A 16,878-nucleotide genomic window follows, 5' to 3' on the forward strand; every position below is an offset into this window, starting at 1 on the left:
GGGCGGGGCTCGGTTTTAAGGAAAAAAGGCAAAAAAATGGGTTTTGAGGAAAAAAAGCTAAAACATGGGTTTAAGTGTTAAACCGGGGCAATGACTCCAAATCTGTCCTGAGAGAGCAGCCAGTGGCGCTCAGGTAAGAACTGTTCTTAGCCCTTCACTGAAGCCCAGAGGAAGAATTAACTCAGCATGTTTTGTTTTTCTAAAAGTATTTGATTAATAACAAACTTCAATTGCACAATAAGAAAATCTACTGTTTTCCTAAGCAGCAATTCCCAGGAAGAATATCAAAAATACTGTGTGGTTATGTTACATTCTGAAAGGCCAGATTCAAAAGATTCATAGAGACAAAACAAGAATTTTGCTCTCAAGAGCAAAAATGTTTGAAATGCGACCTACCTGTTAGAATGCTGAATCAGTGATAACGAGAAAGAAAATGCAGTGAGAATTTGCAATCCCTGTTGTCACAGTGTGTCGTTGTAAGTGTGACATGCAGGAAACCTGCATTCCACCTTGGCACCTCCACACACTCCTGCTGACACAGCCTGCGTTTGAAAATAAAGAACTAAAAACTCAGACCAAGTTAGCCTGCAAAATGTGGATAATTTTATCTAAACGAGAGTGACAATCACACCTGCCAATTTATTTTTTTATCATTTCTACTCTCAGCTTTGGTAGAGTCACTGTAATAAATCAAGTTGGCTCAAAAACTAGTAAGTGACTGAAATATTTATTTGCATTTTCTGAATCAGCTGAATTGCCAAAACAATTTTTTTTTGTTTGTTGTCTAATGTTTACATAACTTGAAAGTAAAAAACTGGAGAAAAGAGGCATCACTTGCTGATGTCTTTTATAATTTACATCTTCAGCCTGTGAGCAGATTCCCATAGTACATTTGACCATGTGAGTTAGCAGAGAAGTAAAATTTAAAATAATTATTGTAGCTTAATTATAATTTTGCTCAAAATAGCCCAAATTCTCGGTGATACATGTGTATAAAGATAATCCCTAGAACTTTTCCTATTTAACTTAGACAAATTTTTTATAATTCACCATTATTTCTGTAAAATACCTTATTGGTGATACTGTGTCCAAGTAAATAGGACTGTTTTAGAGGCTTTTCATATTTAGTTCTTCTGATGGCCTTATTGTATGTATAACTAGATCCACATTCCAAAGAACAGAACTGTGTTAACAACAAAACCTGTTGTGTGCTTAAGGTTCCTGTTTATTTTGCAATCAGAAAGCTGCTGGGAGAAGCAAGAGGGTAATTTAGTTCTACCAAGTAATTTCCATGTAATTTGGAAACAAAAGCAGTTATGCAGCAACTCACCTTGTGTGCCTACTAAGTTAAGCAAGCTACTGCTGTTATGCATTCTAATAAAGTTAAAAATAGCATGTAAAAACAGAGGACTGTGTCAGTGTCCTCATAAATTAATTATTACCTAAGAAAAAATTTCACAGCCCTTAAGTTAATGTGTATTTGCCATTTTTGTGAGGGTTTTTTGGTTTTTTTTTTTTTTTTGTCTTTTCATCTCTTTAGGATCTGCCAGCCAGTGTTTATTTCAGCTGCTTGAGCTGATCCTGTGTGACAAACAAGAATGCTTTCAATGGCACCAATATTTCTATTCATGTTGGTTTTACCACCTGGACACCCCTGTCATCAAAGTGAGTATTTTGTCCTTGAGTGGTTTCACACAGGTCCCAAAATGAGCAGCATTCCTGGTCCATGGAATTGTGTGTGACAAAGCAGCAGCTGCTGCTCAGGGGTGAAATTCCAAAGCCAATTCCCCAGGCCCCAAAGGTTAGGGTTTGTTCTTCACAGCAATGCACAAACTGAGGGCACCAGGTGCAGAAGCTGCTTCCTCCCAGCCCCAAACCACAGCCATGCAGGAAGGAATTTGAGATTTTTATATATATATATGTATATATTTACATATGTATTTATAGAGGTTTGTATGGCAGCCTCACAGCTACTTCAACTCACTCTCTGCCCTTCCATCAGTTGAAAATCCAGGCTGTACTATCACCTTTCTGCTGATGAATATTTCACTGTGCTCAATAATTTCCAGAGCAAATATCTTGTTTAGCTCCCAATTGTAAGCATGGCAATAATGCACCTTACAAACCCCAGAAGCCTTCTGCCTCCTGAAGTGCAATTTTCATTTCAAAATGCCCTGTGTTGCTACAAGAGCCATCAGTTAACCCAGGAACATGTCAAAGTACCCCACTGATCTTGTGTTTTATGAGTATTTATGAGATGGGATTGAGAAACTGCTCCCTGGAAATGCCAATGCAAACATCTTCATACAGTAATTAATGTACCTGTAATGGGATAAAACCCTTGCAGAGACCAGGCTGATCTAGCCAAGTATCCTGTTTCCAGAAGGCATGACAAGCTCAGCCCTTTCACTGGATTTTCTCCCAGATTCCAATTATCCATAATTTAGGACTTGGAAGATGGGGGTGACTCCAAACCATTTCATTAAGCAGGTGTGGGGTGACCTACACCTCAGGAACAGAATCCCTTTTAGTCCCCTCTTAATATTTAGGACTTCATAATGTCCTGCTTTAGGGAACTTTTGCTTTGCTTTTTGCAATTGTAACATAATTGTTGTTTCTAGACAGAAAGGGAGATGTGACACTGGTACAAAGCCATTTATTTCCATATTTCAGTGCAATACTGACACCTCATTAAAGGACACAGCACAGCAGTAACATAAATCAGTCCCTCAAAGACCATCCCTCATCCTGTAACCAGGCTGTTTCTAACCCAAAATAGAATCAAAGCAACTATTTAATAAATAGAAATAAGAATAAAGCTGAAAACTGAAAACCACAGGGTTTATCACTACACAATTCAATATCACTACACAATTCAATATCACTACACAAAGCAAAGGAGACTTTGCTTGTCCTTAGTGCTTTCAGAGCACCTCAAATGGTTAAGAACAGAATATAAAAAATATTTGCATTCAGTTAAAGGGGAGCACACTCATTTCCAAACTGAGCTCCTGGTCATTTGGGCCTTCGTGATACAACACAGGGGATATTTTATTCTAAGAGATTTTAAGGAAAGTGAAGTCAAGACCTGCAGTCTGACTGCACCTTGAGCAGTGTAATCCAAGTAAAAATCCAAGTAAAATCCCAAGTAGAACTCCTCACATTTATTGTTCACTGCTGAGGTTGGATGATTCATCACATTTAAATTCTTTCACTTGAGCTTCCTAACTTCCTTCTTTTATCTGTTATCATCATATCTGGAAAGAATTAATAATCCTTTATCTGGGAAAGACACTGAATTATGTTGTATGGTACCTAACATGCAATAAAACATGCAGAAAACATGAAGAACAAAAAAAAAAAAAAAAGGAACAGTCAATCAAACTGAGAAGCTGAGGCATTTTTACTACAGAAAAATGGCATCTCTAACAATATATTTCTTTCATGTTTCCTATTTTTACTTTCTCCCCCTCACCATCTGCCTCTGTTCTGCTTTTCTCTTTCAAAAAGCATCCACCTTATTTAGCTTCACTCACCTCATCACAGGATTCAGGCTGAATTAAAACAAAATCCCCAATGCCAAGCCAAAAAAGCACTATCTCTTCATAAAAAAAACCTTCCAAAAATAACTCTCCTTTTCCTTACACTAGCTGTAGATCTTTAAGAGAAGCAGTCCATCTTGATTCAGTGCTTTGCTACACACTCTCTGGGCAAAGGAACTCAAGTTTTTTGGCCCCTGGTAACTCTGGGTTGTACCTGTGCCTTCAGTGTTGCTCTTTTTGCCAGATCTGCTCTTTTGGTAGCCAGCACTGAATCCCACAGGAGTGAGATCCTTTAGTGTGGAGAAAGAAGGTGAATTACAGAACATGCAGTTCTTGAGCAAGAACTGCTCCTTCCATCATGAAAGGAGCAATGCCCAGAGGGATTTGCTGTTCTATGGGGCCAGACTCCCACTGCTTTGGAGGGACCCTGCATGAAAATAAAACCATTTTGGGGAGACAATCCTCAGAAGGAAATAGTGAGAAATAGAGAATGCACATCTTTGACATGTGTGCCATGCAGTGGTCAGGAGAGCAATGCCAGAACCTGCCCTGGGCTGCGTGCAGAGGAAGCAAAGGACAGTGAGGAGAAGATAAAATACAGCCCTAGTGAATTTGTTACTGCAGCAGTGCATGGAGTAATGAAAGCTTCTGGCCAGGGTACACCATTCTGGTGTCTAATCACCCTTTTCGTGAAAAAAACCTTCCTGATGTGCAACCTCAGCCTCCCCTGGTGCCGCTCCAGGCTGTCCCTCTATTCCTGTCACAACCCTGCCCCTCACCTGCCAGGGACAGCGTGGGCACCCCCAAAATTCATCTTCAGGCTAGGAGGGCGGAAAAAATATGGAACGCTTCACGAATTTGCGTGTCATCCTTGCGCAGGGGCCATGCTAATCTTCTCTGTATCGTTCCAATTTTAGTATATGTGCTGCCGAAGCGAGCACGAATGCAGCGTGCTACCCGCTGCTATTTATACCCCAAGGAGCTGCGATCCGCAAGGTCAGGGTGACCGGGGAACAGCCCGGCCGTGCCGGTGGAGCAGCAGCAGCAGCTGGGCACAGATGCCGGCCCTACAAGGGGTTCGGTGGGCAGGAGACAATGGAGAGAGGGGGGGACGGACCCCAAACCCGGCCTCAGCCGCGTTATGCAAATATCCCTGCAGTATGCAAATCTGCGCAAAGCACTCTGGGGCGGGGCGGTACCGGGGCGCCTCACGGAGCCGTTCGGTGTCAATAACCCCCGGCGGGCTCGGGGTCACGTTGGGCTGTGCGCAGCTCGGTATGTGGCACTTTTCTGTGGTGACGCATGGGTAAATTGGCCCTAAATTAGTTAATGCTGCTGCCGTGTGGCGATATGCGGCTGGCTGAAGCGATTTGCCGTTTCACAGAATCACAGAGTCGTTCGGGTTGGAAGGCCCGATCAAAGCCCCTGCCCAGGCAGGGTCACCTGGCGCAGGTGACGCAGGAACGCATCCAGGTGGGTTTGAATGTCCGCAGCGAGGGAGGCGCCACCGCTCCCTGGGCAGCCGTTCCACTGCTCTGCCACCTCGGTGTGAAGAGGTTCTTCCTCCTCCTGAGGCGAAACTTGTGTTTTATTTTATGACCTTTACTCCTTATATATTTGGGGTGTATCTCCGGAACTGGCAGCTGCAGCGGAGCTGTGGTTGCAGGGACGGGCAGGGTGTGTGCCCATGCATGCATCGCGACCAGCGATTACTGGACCGTGCTGGATGCTCTAAGCTGAGCCAGGAACACGGCTGAGCACGAGCAGCAGAGTGGCGCAGCGGAAGCGTGCTGGGCCCATAACCCAGAGGTCGATGGATCGAAACCATCCTCTGCTAGCACCAAAGTTTTCCTTTTCCCCTCGGCTCACGGTGCAGCTCCCCTCCTCTGCCGGTTATTTTTGGGTGTTGGGGACGGTGGTGTGGCTGTTGCAGGACTGTTGTTTTTCCTAAAATCTTGGAGACGTGCAGTATAGGTGGTGCGGTTAAAGGACTGGCAGAGCGCTGGCAGTGGACGCCTACAGCCCTTCTAGTGCTATTTGAAGGTCGCATAGAGTCACAGGATGGTTTGGGTGGGAAGGAACCCTCTCAGACAATTATCAGGCAATTTATTCCCACCCCCTGCCGTGGGTAGGGACACACAAGTTCCTCAGAGCCCTGCCTGACCCCGCTTTGAATGTTTCCAAGGATGGGCATCTGCCACCTCTCTGGGCACCCTGTGCTGGTGCCTCAGCACCCTTGTGGTGAAAAGTTTCGTAAGAAAGCTCCCTTATATACTGAAATGTCACAAGGACATAGTTTTTCCCCGTTTTGTCGGACTAAATTCAGAACAATGCCAAACAGCAAGCAGACTCTCGGCACAAAATGCAGGGAAGCAAAATGAAAAAACAATGTCAATGCACGTGGTATTGGAAGTCTATTCAGTATTGGATTGCATGATCTGAGGAAAAAGGCTCCGTGAACGTAATGCCACAGTGCTTCTCAGTGGGCGTTATTTTCAGAATGTGAGAAAGAAACAGTGGGGTTCCTACACGGGATGGCTGCGTGCGGCATAGGTGGAAGAGCAGCCAGGCAGGGGCTTTGTTCACAGGCCGATAGGAGTGAGGGAACAATTTTTGCCTGAATTTGGCTGAGATGGCGCGGCTCGGGGGGCATTGATGTGCGGTTCCATGGTGTAATGGTTAGCACTCTGGACTCTGAATCCAGCGATCCGAGTTCAAATCTCGGTGGAACCTGAACGTTTTTGCCGCAAACACTTTATTTCCTGCTCAGAGCCATGGAAAACGACTTAGGCGTTTTTCATGGACATTTAGAATGCGAGAAACATTCCTATGATTCGTGGAAAACGTATTTAAAGTGGAAGAGTTACCAGTCAGAATGTTTTCATGGGATTCCCTCCACCCTGTATCTATTATTTATTGCAGCCAGATGAGTACTTTCTGACAAATTATCTGAAGAATCTCAGACATATCACAGCATGTTTTTTTTGTGTGCTTTGAATCGCCTGTGTGGAAACAGTTCTAAATTCTGCATCAGCAAAGCTGGCGGCAGCTGCTGAGCTCTGCAGGGATGAGGTTTTGGGGAGTGTCTGACAGCAGATGTTCTCCAGTGTTCGTTTGCTTTCTGCCCTCATTATACCAGGGGTGAGCTCCTTGTGGCCTTCTGGTGCCCAGAGGGGTTCCAGGAGAGCTGGAGAGGGACTTCGGACAAAGGACTGGAGTGGCAGGACAAGGGGGAATGGCTTCACTCTGCCGGAGGGAGGATTAGATGGGATTTTGGGAACTAATTCTTCCCTGTGAGGCTGGGGAGGCCCTGGCACAGAGTGCCAGAGAAACTCGGTCCATGCTCCATCACTGGCAACATTCCAGACCAGGCTGGACCGGGCTCGGAGCCAGATGGGATAATGGAAGGTGTCCCTGCCCATGGCATGGGGCTGGGGCTGCATGGGCTTTAAGTCCCTTACAAACCATTCTGTGAAGACAACGAATATCGCAAAAGCTCGGAACAAACACGGATGTTTAGGTCCTGTTGAATTCTGGTCGCTCGTCGCAGGCACAAGGGCGGAGCGGGCAGCGATTTCCCAGCGGGGTTTGTTTGCTGTGCATTAATTGTGGGGGCTGGCGGCGGGCAGAGGCACCGCCCGGTTCTATGGTGTAATGGTCAGCACTCTGGACTTTGAATCCAGCGATCCGAGTTCAAATCTCGGTAGAACCTGCCCAGGTCGGTGTTTTTGTGCCGGACAGAGCGGAACGAGCGGAGCTCCGCAGGGTGTCCCGGGCCCCGCCTGTGCCACGCTGCTCCCCATTTTCTTCAATACTGTGACTTCGACAAAACTCTTTATAGAATTCTTGCTACTTTTAAATTCGGTGTTTGGTTGTATTTTACTGCTTTACATTAAGTACTTTTGGGGAGAGGGGAAAAAAAAGACATTTAAACTGTGGAAAATTTCATCAGGCAGATGTGCAGAATTTGGACTTTTGTTTTTCAGATGCACCCAACTACTCACTTGGAAAATAAAGGCAGAAACACAGTGTTTTTTTGGATAAACTCTGCACAGTTTAAATGGATGGTCTCTCTGCTTTGCTGACACAAACCCTCAGTAGTTATTTTTCATTTCAGCAGCTAAGGACATCTTACCACCTTGGCTCCCCTCCTCCAAACCTGTCCTACGAGTCACTTTTTTACAACAAGAGGAACAAGCCTGCACTGTTCAGCAGCTCCTCCTCCTCTGGCCAGGTAACCCTGCCTTACTGACCCTTGGAAAAAAACACAGAACACCTTCAAATTAATTTATTATTTAGTAGAAATCCAGGTCCCAACTGCTCAAGAGAACATATGGAAATGCTTGCTCAATTAATTAAATTTTCACACAACCTACTGATGAAAAAAACCCTTATCTATGTCAGGGCTGATTTTCATCCTTTCCTCAACTGTTGGATCAGGTCACACACAAAAAGATCTTTTCCTGTGCACCAAAGTTTTAGGTTACTCTATCCACTCTCACAGGCTGGCTTCAGGCACCAACATCATTCTCCCCAGCACAAGAGCTTTAAAGCCACAGGGCCTTGTCTGCCTTGCAAGGAATCAGTATTGTAATTGACAATTCTAGACAGCAAATGATCATTTCCTCCAGTAATCTGGCAGCTTCCTCCTTCCCTTTAGCAGAGTTTGAGGTGCAGAGCTGTAATCCAGAAGTCCCATAAAGTGCTGATGACTGGTGCCACAGATAACCCCCTGGGTGAAACCAGGTGTGCTCAAAGTTCAACTTTTACATGGAATGAGACAGAATCAGCACAGAATTGAGTACTGAGATTTATTCACAATTCATGGTCATGCTGCAATTGAAAACAAAGCACCAAAATTGGGGTAACTGAACATCATCCAGGTGTAATCCAGCTGAGTGCTGCATTTGGATAGCTGCATTGCTCTGGGGACAGCCCAGCCAGGGCTGCCAGGTCCTTGGCCCCAGGGACACACAGCTGCTGTGGCTGAGGGAAACCTCCTGCTCCAGGCAAAGGGGCTTCACAACCTGCTGGAGCAGCCTCAGAGCAGAGTGCCATAACCCCAAGAATCCAGCACCTGACATGCTCAAGTAAAGAACATCCCAAGACAATTTTATTAATTCATTTACTATGTCCAATTCCTTTCCCACAATCCCTCCAGTTTATAATTTTTTATATTTTTTTCTAAATATCCCCTTGTCTCAGCACAACATTCAGGGCAGAGATAAAGCACTATGGCTGTGGCCACAGCAGGAGCTTTTCCTGTTGCTGAAAAGGCAGTACCAATCAAAATTATTAGGGAATCAGGGAATCCAATCAGGGAATTAAATAGTGCTGTAATTTTAGAAGGGTGGCCACAAACACATTGTCAACATTAATGGGCTTTCCAACTGCAGATGTAAAAGCCAGAATCAAACCTTAGGCAAGTATTTCACTATAGATGAAGCTGCAACAAGGTTTTCTGATCCATGTTAAAATTTCAATGAAAGCAGGTGAAGGGGGAAAGATTTACAGGATAAGACTTTTCTTTCCTTTTAAACTGGCACTTTAAAGGAAAGGCCTTTAAAAAACTAAAATGTTTTACTCCAAAAAGTTTTATAAAACAAAAGCTGACAAAAAAACCAAAACAAAACAAAAAAAAACCCCAAAAAAACCAAGCCTCAGATACTTAGGTCACTAATGATAATACATTCTGTGTAGCTACTACAGGCTCAGTTAGATGCTTTCTTTGTCTTCAAAGAATTCTGCAGCAGACAAATCATCAACAGCTCTACACTGTGACTACCTCAATAGGTTAAACCCTTGAGCAGATGGAAGAAATGGTGGATCCAGCTGGAACAGGTTGTTTTAGACACTGAGCCACAGACTGGTTTCCCCACTGCCCAGCCCATTCCTGGCTCCCCCAGCAGCACAGGAGTGAGTGAGGCCCCTCAGTGCAGCAGGCAAGCACTGGGGAGGATCCAGCACATTGTACAAACTGTTCAGGGCTCTGCTTTCAGAACAGCAAGGCAGCTCTTGTGTAGCTTACTGAAGATTTCCTCAGAAAAGCAAACTGATTTTGTACCATTTCACCCAGTACACACACATAAAAAAAAAAACACACTGTACAAAGAGCAGCAATGATATAATTTAAACATGCATCCAGCTACAAACCATATATACAGAGAAACAGGCCTATACAAACAGAACAGGAGCACTTTATTACATCAGAATTCCGGTGGAGTTTTTGGAAATTATGGCAGATAATGAGACTGAAGGAGGTGTATGCTGCTTCTGCAAGTAATCTGTTCTGAAATGCCACACAACACCCCCACCTTTCTCTAGCAGACATCTATTACAGCCCCAGCTACACACAGCTCTTCCCACGACTCCTGGACTCCCTTCCTGTACAGAGGTAGATTTCTGTCAATGTTCTGATATTGCACCACGTTAGGTATTGTTTTTATCACAAAGAACAATCTGCAAAAGGTAATTTATGTAATTCATGGGCATAATCTCATTGGGGGCATTAAGGTAGTGCAGTAAATCAAATTCATTTGCACTTCAAAGAAAACCTCCCTGCAAGTGCAATGGTTTGTTATTTAGGTGGAGGTCCAATGGAAAGCTGCAATTTTTAGCAGCTTCACATTAACAGAGCTATTTCTTGTCAGCAGGGTGACACTTCTCTGTCTCTCTCCTTTCAGCCTCTCTGTTCTAGGCCATGCCAGGTCTTGCCCTGCCTTCCCTGATGCTTCATCCCATTCCACTGTGTCCAGGTTAAATGTACATTTTAAGCACTCACAGGTTTTGGCAGGATTTCTTATTCACACAAGCAGTTGTAATATTGAAGAAATTTGCAAGAAGATTCATTCAAACTGCATGAAATGGTTAAAAAGCCCATCCACACTTTGAGGCTGCATAAGGAAAGCTAGAACTTTGCTAGCTTCAAAGAGCCATTAATCTTGAACAGAGCTGATGCTACCATGAGAATCTGAAGAAATCTGGCAGGAGTCTTAATTTCTTTTGACAATCACATACTTGAATAACTCTGACAACTGGGGAGCTGCAGACAAGCTGCATGGCAGTACCACTTCACAATGTCTGTTAAATGAACCTCTAGAGCTTATTTATAAAAATAAGTGCATCAAAATTCACAATGCCAATGTATTCTAACTCTGATGAGCTCACAAGCATTGCTCAGTATTTTTTCTCAGAGGCACCCCAGGAAGTTATTTTTTGCAGAAGTCTTTCAACATGGAGACAAATGAAAGAACAATCTGGGCATGTTCCATTCTCAGAGAGAAGCCAAAGCAAGCAGCCCCACTCCTCCTGGCTGCAAGCTTGGCAGAACACTTACATGGAAAGAAAGTTCTCTTTTTTGAAACTATTTTAAATGAACCATTTAGCATTGGCTTCCCAGATTCACTCTGTGAAACATTCTTTGACACTACATCAGTAAGAAATGATGGCTAATTTGGAACTGAGTATTTTTTGCTGAATAATGGATACAAGGACTATAGAAATTCATTACATCTCTCCATATACTCACTTGTCTTTTAAAAGGGCCTTTTCCTTAACAAGGTAAGTAAATCCCAAGTTACTTCACACCAACTGCATCAATACTGAAGTTCCTGTTGTTTTCCTGTGATGATAGGGACTGCAGACATAGAATTAAGATCACCTCACCCTCTTGGAGGAGCCCATTTCATGCAGTGAACCCTTCACTCCAAGGAGTAACTGGATCAGGAATTACACTCCCTGTCCCTGGCTGAAAGGGCTCATGTACCTTGCAAGAGCAGGTTTTAGAATGAAGAAATCCATTGTAGGTAGGAAATGACAAACAGTAGAAGTTAAATAACAGTGGCAGGAACCAGGGCTTTTGGAGACTTCTCTGGTTTTGCAAAGCAGTTCTTCCCAAGAACAATCCCAAGGTGGGCAGAGCCTCACTCACAGCCTGTGGTGCAGGGAGGGCTGCACAGGGGCTGCACAGGAGCTGCAGTGCTGCCCTGCAGCCTCAGCACAGCTCTGCTCCTGCAGCTGTCACCACTTGATATCCAAACTGCTGGTGCTCTGACTGACTGCACTGTATGTGGTGTGCAAAGTGTCCTGGACCTTCTTGGAGTCCATGCCCTCCAGCCAGTCCTGGTACATCCTCTGCACCTGCAGGTTGGTTTCTGGCAGCCTGACAGGAATTGCAGTGTACACCTCTTCCATCTGGGCAAGCAGGGCTCTGTCTGGTTTGCCATCCTCAGTCTGGGCCTGGCCCTTTCCATTGAGGCACCCTTAAGGAAAAATAAATTAAAAAGATGGAAGGTGATGGGGATCTGATATGAAAATAAAGTCTCTGTTAACTCAGAATTCATTTTTCACACTTTTCTAAAGGGAGGTTTTTTTAAACTTCCCCCCACGCTGTTACAATTTTTATTTACCTAAAGTGACTCCGATATCAACTTCATCTTAATGGAAATGAGGTTTCCATATCACAAATCTTTCTCTGCATTCTCCATGGTTTTATGATCCTAATTATGTTCCCTGTCTTTTCTTGCCCTTGACAACCACCATTTCAGAGTATCCTCTGAGGTTTGGCAATGCAGTGCTGGCACTTATTTATAGGTCAGAAGAGAACAAATAATATCGTGACTAATTTTAGAAAACTCAATCATTTTTTGAGCCAACACTGCACCTGTAACTGGTGTTTTGGACCCTCCAATAAATAGTGAGATTTTAGATTATTAAGAAGAGAATTAAGAGGGAATTAAATGAACTGCCTGCCTGTAAGGCAGTTTTCCTTTGAGATTCAAGATCTATGTGCAGAACAACTGCAGATCCACAATTATTCTTACCTCCTGGGCAGGCAAGGACTTCTACAAAATGGTATAAAAACTTTCCTTTCTTCAACTTCAGGACCATGTTTTGGATATTTCTAAAGCCATAAGCTGCTGCAAAACGCAGCACTGTCTCCCCATCCTTTTCAAGGGTAACTTCTTGAAAGTCCTTGTTCCTGTCAAGACACAGAGAGAACATTTTAACCCCCTGCATTCCCAGAGGAACAATCCAATGTGTCAGTTTGTATTCAGATGCTTCAAAAGGAACAGAACAAATATAACAGTGAGACCAAGGTGAACTCTTCCACTTTCTAAACTGAGTTAAGGACAAGTTGGGGTGGAATCTTCATAATAGAATTCAACTTAATTTTTAAGTGCAGGTAAGGTTTTAATAAAATGAGTAGCAGCAGGAGCTGCTTTACACTGAGAGACTTGCAAGCTTAGAGCAGGTTTATAACCAAAAACTGCTTTCACTGCAGCACCAACCAAAGCAGGGGAAGTTCCTGGGCTTCAGGAGCCAGTTCCTGGCCAAACCCCAGCACAGGCCTCCCAGGGAGGTGGCCAGTGCCCCAAGCCCTCAGTGTCTCAGGGACATTTGGACAAAGCCCTCAATAACATGCTTTAACTTTTGGCCAGCCCAAACTGAAACCTTCCAACTGAAAATACCCTCTTCTGTTCCAGCTCAGCCATTCTACATGACAAGGATACAAAACTCTAACTTACTTCAATGCTTTGTAGGTTATCTCCTTGACATCCATGCCAAAAAGTTCCTTTGCAGCATGTTTAAAAATGTGCTCCAGGTAACCATCAGATCTCTTCCCATCATGCCTTACTACATCTCCCTCCTTCAGGTCATCAAACCTTAGGAATCAACAAAATGGAAGATCAACTCCAGAAATGTCATTCTTTCACTTCAATAAAATAGTGTGTTTCTCCCTTCTCTGTCTCCCCCACCAAAAAATGTTTTGTAGCACTGAGAACACATTACATTCTTTATTACAGCTTAAAAAATGTAAATTATTCAGGACAACAGTGAGATGATGAAAAAAATTAATAAAAAAGATGCAGTGCTTTTCATGTTGAGAAGTATCAAGTAACAGTAATTTATAAGAATGCATCTTCATCACAACCTGAAGATTTTGTTAACAGCCTTTAACTTTACTGCTCAAGAGCCATTTTAGGTAAAAATAAATAAATGATCCTTTTTTGCCTGGGAGAATACAAAACTACTTCAGAAATTGCAAGTCTTTGCTGACAATTCTCCTGCTTTGAGGAACTGTTTGTCACAGTCTGTAACACTGTGCCAATAAAACCACACCTAATCAGTACAGCTGCAACCAGGTTAGAATGGTGTACACTGAAAATAAGTGCTACACTGTGGTTCAGGAGAGAAAAGGGGAGATCATATCCCAAGGGCACCTCCTGGAAGTTCACCTCTCCCCCAATTAAAAGCAGCTCTGAAGAGCCCACATTCATACAACTGTTTTAATACCCAGCATTTTATCACAAATTGCTGCTGTGCTGGGACTTAAGAGAATGACTTCAAGTGGTTTAAATTTCTCTGCAAGATCTATTTTTAAGACCCCCAGAAGAGCAAAAATTCATGTCATTAGGTCTCACAGTTAAACCAGTATTATCAGATCAGTCCTTTTAAAAATTATTTTCCAGCATAAATTGAGAGCACTTGGCTTGTTCAGCCTGGAGGAGACTGAGGTCAGACATCACCAGGATCTGCAGCTCCTCCTGAGGGACAGCTCTGGTCTCTGCTCTGTGACAGAACCCATGGGATGGCTGGAGCTGTGCCAGGGCAGGTTTGGGTTGGATTTAGGAAAGGTTCTTCCCAGAGGTGCTGGCACTGCCCAGGCTCCCCAGGGAATGGGCACAGCCCTGAGGCTGCCAGAGCTCCAGGAGAGCTGGGACAGCACTGCCAGGGATGCTCAGGGTGGGGCTGGTGGGGGTCTGAGCAGGGACAGGGGCTGGGCTGGATGATCCCTGTGGGTCCCTTCCAGCTCAGGGTGTTCTGTGATTCTATAAATTGAGCTAATGAACCAGGCACATTCTGAGAACCAGCTTGTCCTTTCATTGGACAGGCTGATACAGAATTAAAAGCCTGTCTCTATGTGATTCTGATACAGAATTACATGACTGTCTCTGTGATTATTCCTGCTAGGACTTTATTCATTCTCATTCTGTGTGACAATCCAGGTAGAAGCAATCACAGAAGCTGCACTACAAACACAGCTCTGAACAGTTCCCACAGAGCCACTCAAATTTCTCCCCTCTAGGTCTGAGCAGGTTACTAGCTGGAACTGAAAAGGATTTTTCAAAACTTCCAGAGCTTTCTGTTTTGTGCAAGACAGCACATTTATTGCTCTACCAGCAGCCCTTTGGAAGGATACCAAGGAACATCTGTCACAGCTGAACAAAGATCAGGGAGAGCTGCCTCTGTAACTAAGTCTGAGAATTAAACACCACCCATGCTGCTCCCTGAGCCAAGTATAAGGGATGGAAACAAAACCTTGCCAATGCTTTGTGTGCTTCTCATCTAAAGCACAGTTCAGTTTGATCTCATCTTGAAAAACTGACTGGTGTCCTCAGGATAAAAACCAATTAATTACCATTTCCTGAAAGGGTGCTGCTTCTAGCAATCTACATGAACAGATTGGGAAAGTGGAAATTTACTGTCAGGATGCTGCTGTGAAAGAGAGGGGAGCCCAGAGCAGATGGTGAGCCCCAGGACTGTGGCCCTGCAGCTTTGTGGGAGGCAGATCAGATGCTGGGCTCTACACAAGGAGCTCTGAACAGGGTCAGCACACCCAGCCAGCCACACTTACTAGCAAGGCTTGAACTTCATACAGTCAAATCTATTATTACTGTATTAAAATACAAATCAGGAGCTACACAAATCTTCAAGTCCAATTTTAAAGGAGTTACTGTATAAGGGTCATTACCTCCAATTATCTGCTTTGTATTTAGACAGTACATGCAGGTTTGGATTATCTGTTTCATATTACTTTTATATATAGCAATGAACATCTAAGAGAATATTTTCCTATATATAAGGGTGAAGCTGAATGCTTTAATACTCAGGCTTTGATGCACATTATTTCTGTACAAAGAAAAAGACATTCTTCTAAACAGTTTTACATTTATGTTGAATATGTTCCAACATGTCATTTGTCAAAGTAAGGAAGCAACCCACAACAAAACTACTTACAAACTATCTACAGCTACTTCAGTCACATCTTTCATAAACACATTTTTCTGTTCCATTATTTGAACAATTTCACCTGTGGGAAAACACAATACATTTTACTTTCAACACAAAGCACAACACACACTGTGCCTCTGTTTCAGAGCTCAGCAGCCCAACACTTCCATGTGCTTTATGTCACATTCTCCAGCTCTTCCTACAGTTACTTCCCTCCACTAACTGAGCAGCCTGACACTTCCAGCCCCAGAGAAAAGGGACCTTTAGCTTGCCCAAATTCTGTCTAAATCCTCAGTCTTTCTGTTAGGCCAAGTCTGGAAATATCCAAACTGCACTGCAGGATATCTGGACACTAAGGCTAAAGACAATATCCTCCCCAAAAGGCAACTGATCCCATAACAGTTCCTAATAAAATAATGACCATAGACAAGCCAGACAATCCTTTTAAATACATGTTTGCATAACTTCCACCTTCTTTAACAGGCTGAGTTTTTAGAATAGCAACTTAGAAAAAAAGGATATGTCACTCTGCTTTCCCCATGCAGTACCTGTACTACAGGAGCACAAAAATATGTACTTTAAAGCAGAAAAAAAGCCAACCTTGTGACAAAAGCAGACATGAAAAAAACAAACTCTGGCATAAAGGCTATTCTAAAAATGGTGATTCACTTATATATTTATAGATGGTAGGTTTAAAAAAGTTAACCTGATGTCAGGACACAATCAACTTCTGGTGAATTATACAAGGCAGTGTAGAAATCTTCCCTCAAGGCTTCCAGCTTTTTGTCATAACAAGGTGCCACGACTACATGGAAAATTTTATCAGGAGACAAATTCTGTTGAATACAGAAGAGAGCACATGTGAACTCTGTGAAGAGCAAAAGACAGCTTGAAGGATGACAGGGACAAAAGCAGTGACATAAACCTCATGCAGATAATACCAGGAACAAGTCCCTGCCCATTGCATTTAAAGAATGTTGCACACAAAAAATGATTTGCCAGAAGTCACAAAGTACCAGCAACAAACTTCCAAAGTCTTCTGGCTGGACATACTCCCTCAGACCACATTTTCTGCAGCTTTTTGATTGTCTTAGAAGGTGAATACAAGTCAGGAGTTCAGAGTTCTGGTTTCTGCCTGTCACTCACTCACTTTCACCCACAGCAAGCCCTTCAGAATTTGTCTATCCATGTGCACTCAGCAGCCTTTGCCTACACAATGTGCCTGTAGTTCCATTTAGGTATGATATATAAAGAACAGCAATTTTTTCAACATATAAAATTGAGGAGATAAAAAGGTTACTCCTAGGATACAATGCTTTTA

The 16,878-nt window shown here is 43.4% G+C and overlaps 2 protein-coding genes across 8 annotated transcripts in view; one reads left to right on the plus strand and one right to left on the minus strand.

Annotated features, from left to right (window-relative positions):
* Positions 1 to 16,878, plus strand: part of LOC306810677 (uncharacterized protein) — a 25,034-nt gene continuing 8,156 nt past the window's right edge. For 2 of the 5 annotated variants that reach the window (XM_079323535.1, XM_079323536.1), the window contains exons 1-2: positions 4,654 to 4,817; positions 4,927 to 5,015. In XM_079323535.1, the coding sequence (XP_079179661.1) occupies positions 4,684 to 4,817; positions 4,927 to 5,015 (223 nt within the window). In that variant the 5' untranslated portion in view covers positions 4,654 to 4,683. Of the gene's footprint in view, positions 134 to 1,540; positions 1,666 to 4,653; positions 5,016 to 7,528; positions 7,634 to 16,878 lie in introns of those variants that run through there. The other 3 variants (XR_013776508.1, XR_013776510.1, XR_013776509.1) reach the window with 3 other exon arrangements.
* Positions 9,648 to 16,878, minus strand: part of NARF (nuclear prelamin A recognition factor) — a 22,959-nt gene continuing 15,728 nt past the window's right edge. For 2 of the 3 annotated variants that reach the window (XM_079323510.1, XM_079323511.1), the window contains exons 7-11: positions 16,264 to 16,393; positions 15,564 to 15,636; positions 13,070 to 13,207; positions 12,365 to 12,522; positions 9,648 to 11,803 (exon numbers count right to left, since the gene is read on the minus strand). In XM_079323510.1, the coding sequence (XP_079179636.1) occupies positions 11,562 to 11,803; positions 12,365 to 12,522; positions 13,070 to 13,207; positions 15,564 to 15,636; positions 16,264 to 16,393 (741 nt within the window). In that variant the 3' untranslated portion in view covers positions 9,648 to 11,561. The remainder of the gene's footprint in view (positions 11,804 to 12,364; positions 12,523 to 13,069; positions 13,208 to 15,563; positions 15,637 to 16,263; positions 16,394 to 16,878) is intronic. The other variant, XM_079323512.1, reaches the window with a different exon arrangement.

This window comes from Erithacus rubecula (genome assembly GCF_903797595.1).
Source record: "Erithacus rubecula genome assembly, chromosome: 20".
Lineage (NCBI taxonomy): Eukaryota > Metazoa > Chordata > Aves > Passeriformes > Muscicapidae > Erithacus > Erithacus rubecula.